Source organism: Canis lupus, chromosome 1 (genome assembly GCF_003254725.2).
Source record: "Canis lupus dingo isolate Sandy chromosome 1, ASM325472v2, whole genome shotgun sequence".
Taxonomy (NCBI): domain Eukaryota; kingdom Metazoa; phylum Chordata; class Mammalia; order Carnivora; family Canidae; genus Canis; species Canis lupus.
This window is the reverse complement of record NC_064243.1, coordinates 17422608-17436866: the sequence shown is the minus strand read 5'-3', so window position 1 is coordinate 17436866 and position 14259 is coordinate 17422608. Positions and strand designations below refer to the sequence as shown.

At 50.5% G+C, this 14259-nt stretch overlaps 1 protein-coding gene across 1 annotated transcript in view; it reads right to left on the bottom strand.

Moving 5' to 3' along the window:
* Positions 1 to 502: 502 nt before the first annotated feature.
* Positions 503 to 14259, bottom strand: part of ALPK2 (alpha kinase 2) — a 145099-nt gene continuing 131342 nt past the window's right edge. Inside the window, 1 exon segment of the mRNA XM_035712423.2 lies at positions 503 to 4106. Within this exon segment, the coding sequence (XP_035568316.2) occupies positions 3878 to 4106 (229 nt within the window). The 3' untranslated portion in view covers positions 503 to 3877.

The following is a 14259-nucleotide window of genomic DNA, read 5'->3' as shown; positions in this document are numbered from 1 at the left end:
GGGGAGAAATGCCAATCTGTTCACTTTCGCACACATGGTCCAGTGCAGCAGAACCTCCAGGAAGCGAGCAAGCCGAACCAGGCTGCAGCCGGCTCCCCGCGTCTGCAGCCAGCTGAACACATGCCCAACACACACACAAAACACTAAAGATACTTAGACAAGCGAGTACTTTATAATTAGAAAATAATTGTTGCTTCTTTTGGCATTCTTTTTATTTTTATTTTATTTATTTTATTTTATTTTATTTTATTTTATTTTATTATTTTATTTTTGCATTCTTTTTACCATGAATCTATTGCAATCCTTCACTAACCTGGGGCTTTATCAGAAACGTTGGCTGGGGAGGTGCCGGCACACTAAGGTAAGGTGAAATATTACCGCGAGCCAGCCATCCGCACATCCACGATGAGCCTCCCTCCAGGACATGATGCCCATTGGCAAGAGGGCATCGGCTCTGCCATTCTCATTAGTGATAAAACCTGCTGTTGAAAACATGAGCCCGTTTCAATGAGACGTTCATTTATTTTTGTCCTCTGCCCGTCGCAGAGGTCCACAGTCGGGCCCTCTGGGAAATGGAGACACTCAACGTGTATGAGCAGCCTGAGGGCCTCGGGGGCAGAGTCGCCGGCTGGGCCCACGAGGCTGGCCCAGCTCAGTGCCTCAGCTTACCCACTTAGGAAGACAGGCAGGAAAATCATGGAAACTGAACGTGTTACAAACAGACCTAAGCAGGCAAGCAGGTTGGGTACTTGTGAGAGCCCAGGAGAGTATCTTTGCTGTATGGGAACCCGCTGCACACTTACCGTGTTCGTGCAAGGGAAGCAGCCTATCATCTCAAACAGAAGGTCAGGCTTTGGGTGGTGGACAGACGGCCACGCGGCCCCACAAAGGCCATCCATGGGAGCCCTGGCTGGGACAAACCCCACCGCGGGCTCCCTGGGCGCCCCTTCCATCCCTGGTCCTCCCAATATTTTCAGACAGATGAGATCAGATTATACTAAACAATAATGACTCTTTGAAAGAAAAAAATCTAGGAAGGAGGAAAGGACAGCTCCATCCAAGAGAGCTACCCGTGGGCTGACTGTGAAATGCAAAATCTGGGAGTAGAAAAGCTTTCCCTTCAATCGTCCAGATGAAACTTCAAAGCCAGCCAGAGGGGAAGAGGGTTACAGGGGGACTTTGACCTTTCATTTTGTACCTTACTGTAATTTTTTATTTTTTATTGCTTGTGTTGATGTGATGTGTGGGTTTTTTGTTTTTTTTTTTTAAGATTTTGTTTATTGGGCAGCCCGGGTGGCTCAGCGGTTTAGCATCGCCTTCCACCAGGGTGTGGTCCTGGAGACCCAGGATCCAGTCCCACGTCGGGCTCCCCATAGGGAGCCTGCTTCTCCCTCTGCCTGGGTCTCTGCCTCTCTCTGTGTGTGTGTCTCTCATGAATAAATAAATAAAATCTTTTAAAATATATATTTTATTTATTTGACAGAGACAGCACAAGCAGGGGGAACAGCAGCAGAGGGAGAGGGAGAAGCAGGCTCCCCGCTGAGCCAAGGGTGCCTCATGTGGGGCTCCATCCCAGCACCCTGAGATCATGACCTGAGCTGAAGGCAGACGCTTAACCGACTGAGTCCCCTAGGAGCCCCCCGATATTATGTTTATAATTCTAAATGATCACTAAAGGACGTATCCTGGTCTGTTGAGAGGGCTCTGGTCACACCACTAAGTCGATATGTGCATATATATGCATACACTCATTCTGATCAAAATGCGCCCTGTGCCCTTCTGCTGTTGTAGAACCTTCTAGAACTCCGTGGCTAAATGCACCTGTAGGATCTCTTTGGGGAAAGCAGGCTGCAGGCTGACTCATACAAAAATGAGCATTTTAGGATCTGTAGCCAGGGAATCACTTCAGAGGGATGGCTGGAGATGGCAGATTGTCTGAAAACATGAGATGTGACTGGTGGAAGGATTTTCTCCAAATCCCTTTTCAAAACAAAAATCTCATGTATTTTTTTTTTTTAATCCAAAGCTTGTGCCCAAGAACAGTATTTTAGAGCAGAAGCCAGGAGTCTTCTGTGGAGGCCGCGCTGGCCCATGGGGTGCTCGCCAGGCCCGGAGCCATCACCTCCCTGTGGTCAAGCTGCTAAGAAGTAGCTGGTGCTCCTCCAGGGGACTGTGGTTGGAATTCTAGGAGGTCCAGCGCTCCCCTCAACATTTTGGGGCCCTGTGGTAGTAGACACCCTCTCTGAGTGGGGTCCCTGGCCAGGGTGGAGAGCCCCTGGGAGTGTGCTAGAAATGCAGAGTCTTAGGCCCCACCCCACACGTATTGAGTGAGAACCTGCATTTTCACAAGATCCCGGGTGACCCGTGTGCACTTGTTTGAGCAGCGTTGGTCACGCAGCTTAGAGGTGACCCAACGGCAGGGTCAGGGAGGAGATAAAATCATCTTCAAAAACAACCATCTAAGAAGGCTGCGTGCTCTGGATTCCAACTACTGTCTACAACATTCTGGAAAAAGTGAAACTACAGGGACCCTAAAAGACCAGTGGCTACTGGAGATTGGGGTGGGGGGCGGAGGGAAGATGAATCGGTGGGGCACAGGCGGTCGGGAGGGCGGAGGAGCCGCTCTGCATGACGCTGCAGCAGTAGATGGACGTCCTTCCGTGTGTGCCAGGACCCAGGGAGTGTACAGCCGGAAGAGTGAGCCCTAATGTAAACCCTGGACTTCAGTTAATCACAACGTATTACACTTGCTCCTCAAGCGTGGTAAACGTGGCCCACTGATGCATGATGAGAGTAATAGGGCCAAACAAGGGAGTGGGGGAGAGGGAGCCTACGGGGACACTCTACTTGCCACTCGTTTTTCTGTAAGCCCAAAACTGCTCTCAAAAATAATCTGTTAATTCGACAACCTGTGCAACCAATCGGGGTGCGGGGGGCAGACATTCTCAGCTTGGGGTGCACAATCCCATCCCTGAGCTGTCTTTCTGTCATTTCTTCTTGCCTGGTGTCAACTGGTAGGCCCTTCTGCCCTACAGCCGGGTGGGATCCCCACTGGCAGGGAAGGAGACCCTGTGGGACGTGGGGCCCCCATGAGCTGGGGCGCGCGCCCCAGGCTGTGCACCATCCCCTGGTGCTACCCGGTGGGCTCAGGCCTGGCTCCCCAGAGCGAAGCCGTGATGCAGGAGCGGGGAGGAAACACGGATGCACCTATGTCCTGCTCCAGTAAACGGAGGACGAGGAGGGTATTACCAAGTTACTGAACCTGGAGGAATGTGACCTGGGGCACAGATGCCAAAGAGCAAGCGTCTGTGCCAATCTACTCATCTCACCCATTTTGTTTAAATGTGAATTTAATTAAACAGAGAGCTGTAGCCACATGTGTGATAACGAAGGAAATGGCCTTATGTCTTAGAGGCCGCCTGTGGCAGCAAGGGGCACACTCAGCACTAGCGTGACGACCTGACCCAGCGGAGGAATTCATGTTTTCTGTTGATACAGCAGCTGGATGCGGCTGGGAGTGCCCAGGTTAGGGACGGGGGGCGGGGAGGGCCTGGGCCCTGGACAGACCCTGCTCAGCACTGAGTCCTGGACAACACAGCCACGTGCAAAAACACACACATAGACAACGCGAAGTCGGTAAAGCTGGGCACAAAGATGGACTGTCTTTCGGGAGTGACAGCCGACTCTGTCTCTCCAGACGTCTGGTCACGAGTCCTGCCCCCCAAGTCATTTCAGGGAAGACAGCAGGTGATGGGTTTGGAAGCAGCTGGAAATCGGATTGTCAGATTGTCACACCACTGGGCAGGCTAGTGTCCTCTTCTTGGGTGTTTCCAGATTTCCGCCCACAAGACTGTGCTGTTAGCCGGCGGCCCTTGGTTCACAGGGGATGCGAGCTTCTCTTCTCTGCTGGGGTCCCGGACGCCAACTTCTTTGTGGTTGTGGAGTTTGGCTGAGTTTTGCTTTTGCTGACACCCGGCTTCTTCTGTTTCTGGCTGTTGTTTTGAAGGGATTTCAGCCCCAGCATTTTACAATACTTGTTACACTGGTGTAGTGCTTTAAACTGATCGATGAAGGTCATAGAACAGTTGCCTTTAAATCCTTTGTACCTGCGAGTTTGGGTAGAAGGACACATACTTTTTTTAAAAACAGGACACTTCACCAGTTTTAACGGGGACACTAATGGTACATGGAAAATATATTGATTCCCACTCTAGGCAGGAACGGCCCAATGTTTGCCACAGCTATTGACAGGAAAAACAAACCCTGTGGGACTAAGCAAAGGCAAAGACCCACTGGCATGCACAGGACGGGCCAACTGCCTGCGATTACACAAGTGTTCTAGATGCTTATGGTTCCAATAAAACAAAATATCATTGCCCTTTTATGTTTAATCATGGGGACTAGTGCTGGACCATCTTAATAAAAAATTAGATCTCTCGGTGGTCTGAGAGCGATCCCATCCCACCCAGAAGTTCTGAATAAAAGATTCTACAACTCTCTGGGGCTGGAAGAAATTATTTAGGTTAGACCTTTCAATTCATAGTTAGAGGAATGTAGGCCCAGAGACTCTGGCAGCAGCCCAGAAAACAAAGCAAGTTAGTACAAGAGCCAAGTGAGGATGCAGCCCCCTGAGTCTTCTTCTAGAGAAGATCTTGGTCCTGTGTCACCACCCCCTCTGCTCCCCAGCAGGAGAAGAATCTGGGCCTTTGTCACTGGTGGGCTCTAGAAGGGGCTATGCTGACCTGCTTCGGAGTAGTCTGAGGGGTTGCTCCTTTGGGTGGGGACACTGAATACTCAAACTCTAAATGACTGTTTTTTCTCATCCCGATCATAGAAGGTTAGTGTCCTCCTTGAGGGGACAAGGCCCTCAATCTCCCCACCCATCAAGAAAGCTGTTTGATGGGTTGTTGTGAGGATGAAATGAGAAAATCCACATAGACCACCTAGCTCAGTGCATGACATGCAGTACAGACTCAATGAACATTGGCCAAGTTATTAAATGATCAATATTATAACATCCCATCCCGTGGAAGGGATATTGAAGCCAAGACTGAAGGGTGAGGGAGAATGAGGGAGGTATAAATGGGGGAGCGGGGGTGAGCCCGGCACACAGAATGGGGCCGGCACAATTTGTAGGGTCCTGTACAAAATGAAACCAAGGGTTCCTTGTTCAAAAATTATGAAGACTTTTAGACAACAGTGGAGCATGCATTCATTCAATGAAGCCCAGGGCCCTTTGGAGTGCAGGTCCCGTCGCACCACACAGTTAGCAAGCCCATGAAACTGGCCCTGCTGGGTGAGAGAGAGCTCTGGCCACGTCTGATTAATAGGACCAACGAGAAGTCCGGCCTCTTCCATTTGCTGGTAGAAACCACAAAGATGAACGAACCTGGAATGAACGGGGACCAGGACTGTGTGCTTTTCCCTATGAAATCAGCTCTGTTAGGGGAGTTAAAGGACTTAAAGCTGCTAGGGGAGCAGTTAAGGGAGTTAAAGGTTCCTTTCATCTCTGGGGCCAGAGCATCAGGCAGCAGCTCTATCTGGACAAGTTTGTTACAAATCCCCCCTGCTCCCTCCTCCTCTTCCCTGCGAGGGAACGCTCTACCCCCGGGAGCCCACAGGCCATTTGCTTGTGAAAAATGACTCGGTTTCTAAAAGCCAAGCTCCCTCATTGAAGAAAAAGTCAGCTCGAGACAGGAGTTGAATCCAGCAGCGTAGAAAAAAATCCCACTGCCAGCCGCATCATCTTTACATCTCTATCTTCTGTAGGACACTAGAGAAAGGCTGAAATGTCAGCCCCACTGCATCTCTCTGGTCCCCGAGTGCTTCCCAGCAGGATGCAGCCAGGATGCAAGGCCCCCTGGGCCTGAGTTTGTCAGACCTGATGGAAAGCCCAACCCCATCCTTCTGCTGGAGGGAGGCCTCGCTCCTCATGCAAACTAGGAAGGTCACGGGCAGGGGCAGCCTCCCTGTCTAAAGGCCCTGGAAACACGTCCTGGTCACGTGTCTCAGGCTGCCTGGAGGCTTCTAAACATTCAGACAACATCCAGTCTCTGCAGAGGAAAATCACTAATTCACACTGGGACCTCTCAGAAAATTTGAGAGTCACTTTGTAAGCCCTGCCTGGTGGCCGAGTATGCGATGCCAGGTAACAAGTGAGCCCTTATATAGTGGTACCCAAGCTCTGGAATGGAATAGGCCGAGTGTAGACAAAGGGGCAGGACTTTTGCGCAGCCCAGCAGGGTCTGCCCTCTTGACTAGCCTCTGAGAGCTCAAGGCCTCTTTCCAGAAATCTGGTCCCTTCTTTTCCTCTACTGTCCCTCCTTCTTTAGAGTCCTCATGGAAAGCCAGAGTAGGGCAGCAGGGACTCAGATTGGGCTGATTTTTACTATGGATGGCCGTGGGCTTGCTGAGGCCCTAGAAGGATGGCTGCTTTGCTTGACCTAAGAGCCCCTCTCTCAGCCCCCAGCTCGAGGGCATTTCTGTGAAGCCTTCCCTAACCCTGTCTTCACCACGAGAAGAAATATCTCCAACCTCTTCCCTGCATCTTTAGGAAACTACATCTGCTTCTCAGAATTCAGGGAATGCCTCACATCTCTGCACAGACTGTGATCTCTCCCAGGACACTACCTGAGTCCTGACAGACCTGTCCAGAGGAGGCTCCTCAGCAAAGGTCAAGGAAACAAATGGAACCAGCTCCATCCTCAGAGCTGCTTCACCTTGGCCCAGAGGGTCCCCAGATCGCATTTCTGAACTTCTCTTTCTCTCTGGGTCTAATTTTGGACTCTCAGCTTAGCATGTCACATAATAACGAACTTCCGTCCCTTACCTGTAGAACTTTTCTGGCTACCTAGCATCTACAGAATTAAAAATCTTTCTCTGGGGCACCTGGGTGGCTCAGTTGGTTTAGTGTCCGACTCTTGGTTTAGGCTCAGGTTGGGATCTCATGGTCATGAGCTCCAGCCCCACGTTGGGCCCCCCTCCCCACTCAGTACAGAGTCTGCTTCAGATTCTCTCTCTCCCCCTCTCCTCTTGTGTATGCTCTCTCTCAAAATAAATAAATGAAATCTTAAAAAAAATATCCTTCTCCTTTCTCAGTTTGGTTTTGGTCTCAGTCAGGGATGCTGGGTTTCTGTCATGATTTCTTATTTTCTCAGACTCACAGCCATAGCTGATGCCTTAAAGGAAAAGAGGGCAACATCCTTTGTATTTCTCGATCAATTAACCCAGAGTGTTTCCAAGGACACAAAGCTCTCCTGGAACATCAAGCAATGGGCAACGCACTGCCTGTGGTCCACCTGGCATGCCATTGTGCCATCTGCCACCATCAGGAGTAGACGGTGAATCTCAAGGAGCCTGACATCTCACCAGCATTATCCCCACTGCACTCATCTCTGTTGTGTTTGTTAGACGGATGTACTAGGGCGAACGGTGTCCCTTCCAAGAGGCATATCCTTCCTGGAACCTCAGAACATATCCTTATTTGGAAATAGTGTCGATGTCTTATAGATGTAATTAAAATGAGGTGAAGCTGGAGTAGAGTAGGTCCTTAACCCAATATTACTGGTGTCTGTGCAAGAAGGGGAGAAAAGATACTGATACACAGGGAGAAAGATCACATGATGACAGGCTGGGAATGACCTTGGGAAGCCTGGAGAGAGGCATGGGGCACATTCTCTCTCCTGGTTCTCCAGAAGGAAACTACTCTGCTGACACCTACCTGAACCTTGGGTTTCTGGCCTTCCAGAATGTGAGAGAATATATCTGTGTTGTTTCAAGCCACTAGTTTGTTCCAGAAGTAGAACCATAAATTCATTCCACTGGACATCAGCCAATGGGATCTTTTCTTGAATATCTTTCCCCTCAGATGAGAGTGGTGCATGCAAATTACCCAGGGATCTTGTTCAAACAATGGTTTGGGCTCAGTAGGTCCGGGGTGGGGTCTGAGAGCCTGCATCTCCATGGAGCTCTGGGGTGGGTGGGGGATGCTGAGGCCACTGGTCCAGGAATCCCACCTGGAGGAGCCAGGAGATGAACTAAAGTGTGATGACCTCAAGTCATCCCTACTGACCTTGGAGACACTTTTATATTTAAATCGGAACACAGGCATATCATTTGTTCATGAAATTTATGTCGTACGGCATCCTGAAGCCTGTTTCTGGAGGAGCTAGGAAGCGCTCTATTTCACAATCCTGCCCCGACTCAGCACAGATTTATTCAGCACTCACTATGTGCTGGCAGCCTTGCTAGGCTGATTTTTTGCTAAAAAACGATTCCTCTTTTTCTCTCATCCTCATAATCAGACTCATACAGAAACCGCCAGCTGATGGCACGGCCGGCTCCTCTCTCGGCTCATCACGGCTTCCCTGTGCCGTGTGTGGCTTCCAAACACACCTGGGAGGGGAAGCGGGTAGAGCCAAGCAGCAGGAACTTCCAGATCTGGCTGTGGTGAGCAAATTAAGGTTTCTGTCTGGCTTCACAAGGGACCCGTTAAAGAAAACTTCATAGGGCAAGAAAAAGCAGTAGGGGATCCCCATACTTCGGGTAATCTTTTTAGAAGCAAGCCAGAGGCTATTTATAACAGAAATGTCAGTTTGATATCCCTTCTGAAGAAACTTTTAATTTATAGGGACAAAGAATTCAGATTGAGGTTGGGGGTGAGGAATTGGAATAAACCTCTAGTTTTGGGAGGAGTGTGTACAATAAAGCCAGGGCTGGATTTATGAACAGATAGAACAGATTCATGCCTACATGTACTAAAGGAGGGGCCGGGGAAGCCCCCCACTTGAACCACCTGGTAATTCCTGCAGTTCCATCAATACCCTCCATTTCTTCCTTTGTTTATTCACTGGGCACAGCTAGAGGGCAGACATGCCAGGGGGACCCCAAAGGATCAATAAGGCGCGTGGCCCTTTTCGGGAAGCTGCCCATCTTGTAGGAAAGACAGACACATTAACAAATAATTGCATTTTGCTGTGATAAATAGCTAATGAGGATCCTGAGAGATGGGGCTTTTCCCAGCACGTGGTGGGTCCTGAGGAGGACTCACAGGACGGATGGCTTAGGGTTCATGGGGCAGAGGGCCCGGCACAGGCAAAGGTTCAGAGGACGTTCTGAGGAGGGATGAGGCCAGAGGACATTTGCGGGAGGCTTCAGGAGCCGCGCTATGTGATTGTCCTTGTGGGTCAGCATTTCCCAAAATATGTTCCAAGGAGCAAGAATCCCACAAGATGCTTTGAACGAAAAATCATCCTGTGGTTTTAAGAACCGCGATCAAGGCTCTATGATCTCTCTCCCTCCCCGTTGGGCCTTGGAATCACCCACCGGCTCTTTAAACACCTAATGACGGCCCACCCTAAAGAAATCTCCTGCACTTCTCTGACCCAGGGTTCCCCAAGGTTATTTGGCAACAGGAATCTGGTTTTCACGCAATCCTTCTGAGAGATGCCTCTGTGAGAGTCCACCGAGCTCTTGGGGTGGGGATGCCGCGAGGTAATCAAATCTGCTTTTTCTGGATGAGTTGTACTCTGAGGCTGTCTGCGAGCTGATCCTCCTCCCTTTGGAGAGCTCTCCTCCCCGCCACCAACCCCTGCAAGGGCCCTGGGACCCTGGTCCAGCCGCCACCACCTCACCCCAGACCATGCTGTCCCTCTCCCACACCACCCCCGGGTAAGACGGATCACGGTCACCCAGCTGCTCCAGGGCTCCATGTCCCAGGAACTTCCCTTGGCCGACAGCCCACCCCCTGTCCGGCTGTGTCCCCGCCACCCCCGGCTCCTCCCTCAGGCCCCAGCCTGAGCAGTAGCCCAGAAGCCTCCATGGAAACCGGCCCTGGCACATTCTTCCCTGACATCCGCCCAGGCTGGAAAAAAAAAAAAAAAAAAAGGCAGAATCATAAAAAGAGGAGGGCAAAAGCAGCCCACGAGTCCGGTTCTCTGGTTCTGCTGGCAAGGCCATTCTAGAGGGAGCACCAAGCATCTACGACTGTCCCCACTCTTGAGACCATGTGGCCCATCCCCACATATGCCAGAAGCGCGCAGTCCTCTCCGTAATATCTGGAACATACACTGAAGTCAGGACACAGAGGGCCGAGGAGGGGAGCCTGGAGACCCTAAAACAGGCAGTCCGAGAGCCAGAGCCCAGCCGTGTGATTCCCAAGGCTGCCCCCCTCCTGAATTTTAGCTGCAGAGGGAGGAGCTACCTTCTAGCTTCTTCCAGACGTTTTCTTGTCTTCTATTGACGCACCTGTCGAGTCTGTGGCATCTCTGTGGCGCGTCCCCTCTTCCATCCCTCTAACCTGGCTCCACTGCACTTTGCTTGGACCTTCCTCAAGGCACGGATACCTTCTTTCTGGATGGTTCTGGCCCTCATCCCGCCTGTGCTCTGGGCGCCCCGTCCCCCTCATCGTGCATTTCCCTCCTCCTGCCTCCCAGGCTGTCCTGCAGGGGCCCGTCTAGAACCCGGCAATCTCTCCAGATGTTCTTTCATCTCTGAAGCTGGACGACAAATGACAAGGAGCCTGGCTGTGGGTCCCTCAGGTCCCGGGGGCGCTGGGCCGGGGGTAGCGCCGAGCAATGGGGAGAACACGGCTCCAACTGTAGTCACTTGGACAAAGTGTCCTTTGCAGACCTTTTGGGCACAGCCCAGGAGACTGCCGTGCTTTTCCCACTCGGTGGAGGGGGTATGTCCTTGCTGACGCGTGGGCCCAGGGGACTCTGACCACATGCCAGAGAACAGTGCTGGTGGCGCCAGCCGGCCTTGCCAAAATTATGAAAAAGGTAAATGCTCCCTTCATGGGCCTCCAGACCTCCTCGGTGGCCAAGAGTGGCCAAGCACAGCAGCCCCTGGCCAGCCCGCTCTCCGCGTAATGGCTCGATCAGATTAAAATGGGATGCAGGCTGCCTTCCAGGGCAGATGCCAGTGGGGCCAGTGGGAGAAAGCCGACAGCTTAGGGGGTAAAGTGTCTTCCTCTGGTCCCTTAGGCCTCAGAGAGGGGCCTCCGAAGCCTGCAGTGGCAAGTCGGCTAGAAAGTGTGGGTTCTGCTGCGAGAAGCACTTACAGGATGTCAGGAAATTCTGTGCCCAGGTCCCTTTGTTTCTTCCCCTCCTGGCAGATTCATGCATTAAGGAGTCCGCCTGGAGTCACCATGCACACACACACACACACACGCACACACACAGAACACGCACACACATGTGCACCCAAGCCTGTTGTAGGACTGTGTATCTTGAATACAAATCCTTCTTTGTCTCCACAAGCCTTGGCCTCTCTTGGGGCACAGCGGGGTCTCCGACTCGTGACCGCCCGTGGGCACACAGGCCCCAGGGTGGGCTGATCTCGGCAGCGAGGGCAGCCCATCTTCTGGAGCTCGGCTTGCCTGCATGTGAGAGTCTATTTCAATCTCTCCTCTTTTCATGGCTGGTAGGATGCGAGCTGGACACACACCAGCAGAGCCTCTTTCTCGGGGCGCTCGTCCTTACCAGGCTCCTGCCTTGACATTTGGGTCGCTATCGCCTCACCTTTGCCCTTCTGCATGGAGCAGGCCCTTTGGCATTCTGTCCAGGGTCTCCTGGATTTGGTTTCCGTGTCAGGGACCTTGGACATCGCCATGCATCTCACGGCTTCTTCTTTCTTTTGAGTGTAGAAACGTGATGCTGGCCGATGGCCACCCTGAGGACTGTCCTTTGGGACTATTCGTATGACACCTGCTTTGGTCCAGTGCTTACGGACTGTGAAGAAATCTGCTCAGGGCTCTTCTTTATTTTACTTTAATCCAGCAACATAAAATGTAGGGGTTTTTTTTTTGTTTGTTTTTGGTTTGGGTTTTGTTTTGTTTTGTTTTGTTTTTTTGGTTTTTTGTTGAGACTATAAAGGGAAAACGTATTGGCTCTGGTGCCCTCTGGTGGCTAATCACAATCACGCCATCTCCCCAGAAACTCCACTGCTGGCTGGGGAGGGGCCTGTGTTTGCAGGACCTACTGCGACACCTGCCCCTCTGCTCCCCTGCACGCATGGGTTTACACCGGTTTTGGTTTGGTGACGTTAAATTGCTAAATCTCCAGTTATAGAAGTAGGCATTTCTCCTTTTTCCCCCTTCAAAGAACTCTAAATGGCCAAGCAATTTCAAATTGGAAAAATATTCAGCTGTCCCGTCAGTATCTTGGGTCTGCCTAGAAAATGGGTTGCTAGAAGTTGTAACAGTGCTATTTGCCATGCTTCGTGACTTGAAGTTTTTGCACTCACCACTGCTGAAAGATTATGGGTACCGAGGTACAGGTGATGTGTTTCCAGACCTATTCCTATTTCTGGCTCCCAGGAGAAATATGACATACTTCTGCTTTTTTTTTTTTTTTTTGAATTTTTTTTTTAATTTTTATTTATTTATGATAGTCACACAGAGAGAGAGAGAGAGAGGCAGAGACATAGGCAGAGGGAGAAGCAGGCTCCATGCACCGGGAGCCCGATGTGGGATTCGATCCCGGGTCTCCAGGATCCTGCCCTGGGCCAAAGGCAGGCGCCAAATCGCTGCGCCACCCAGGGATCCCGACATACTTCTGGTTTAAGGATCATTTACATTTGAGTTTCTTTTCAAATTTCTTCTTGTGATTTAGTTCTAGTTTCAAAAGTATTGTGGTCTGAAAATATGCAGGGGACAATCCCAATCTTTAGGTATCCATTGAGGCCTGATTTGTGACCCAGTATGTGGTCTATTCTGGAGAAAGTTCCACGGGCACTTGCAGGCAAAGTTGCATCAAAACAAGTAAGTCCTGACAGCCCCTATTTTATTTCATGAGATTGTAAATAACTGCCCTCAACATAGTAACATACCCTCTGCCTTCACTAAACAAGAGGACGGGACAGGTTGCACTTACTGGAATGTCAGCAGCCAGTTATATGGAGCAGGTTGAGACAAAAGGGGAATATTTTCTTTCGGTGACACAATAGCTTCTCTTCCTGCAAAAGATCCTGACCACTGCTGACCGGAAAAGGCGGGCCCTAAATCTGGGAGATCTTTTTCTTGCTGGTTTAAACAATGCAATGCAGTGTTTATTATTTTTTTTAAATGTTTGGTTTTTTTTCAGTAATCTCTATGCCCAAGGTGGGTCTTGAACTCACAACCCCAAGATCAAGAGTCACATGCCTTTCACACTGAGCCAGCCAGGAGCCCTGTTTAGTAGCAGTAGTAAAGTAAGTCAGATTGGCCTCCAGTGCTTTTCCCATCATCCATGCCTTGTGTTCTTTCTAATGTGGTTAAAAGACCGTGTGTAATGCTGCCTACATGGAACATTGCTTTTTAGGATGGTGCCCCTTCCCCAGGCTCCTCCCTCTCCAGCAGATGAACTAAGCCCCCCTGGGATGCTTGCTAAGAGTTAAGAGACAGTGCGTAATGGACGCTTGGCCATCAATCCTCTCTCCTGCTCTCCTGAAGCCCTCTGGCATCTACAGTGCTCCCCAGTCTTCTCTCCCCCGCCTACGATCCTCCCCACCTGGACTCTCTCAGCCCCGTCTTCGAGCTGCCCTTGAACCAGAACCCTTTCTCAGGCTCTCCCCTTTTGAGCTCCATGTGGCAGCTCTGGCTTTCACTGGAGAGTCTCTTCAGCTGATTCTCAGCTCCGGACATGGAGGCTCTGCCCTTGGCTCAGGGGTGCCTTCTTTCACACAGCGCCTGCCTGCAGGCGGCATGGCCATTTCTCGGCACCTCTTGCTCCTCACTTGGAAAGAAGGCTGCACATGGTTGTTGGTTCTCAATCCAGAGCAGAGGGTTCCCAGGGGCCTCCGAAGGGCTCTCTCAACCACTCCTTACTTTCCAATCCAGGGTTCTCCCTTCTAGCACCTTTTTAAACTGAGCTTCTAAGAAATGCTTCTTTGGGGGGAAAATTGTGACTTGGGAAAAGTTTAAGGAAAAGCTTTTTAAAAACAATGGACATAAATAAATAAGTAAATAAATAAATAAATAAGTAAAAACAATGGACAAGATGATCTAATATCCTTTCCAAAACTCTCAGGTGCTTCAGAACTCCCTTCTCTCCCCATCTCCTCCTCTCTGACCACTGCTGGGGAGGAAAAGCCGTAAGTAACACTTTATAGACAACATTTTGCACTGGGGTCCAGCCATCTGCTCTTCTAATGGGTCTTGGGCAGCTGTCCCAGGCCAGACAAGTTACATTAAAGCTGAGAACAAAACCAAGGGATTGGATTTCTTTTCAAATTAGGAGAAAAAATGTGCAGTGAGTTCCCGGAAACTGTTAAGATGTTCTT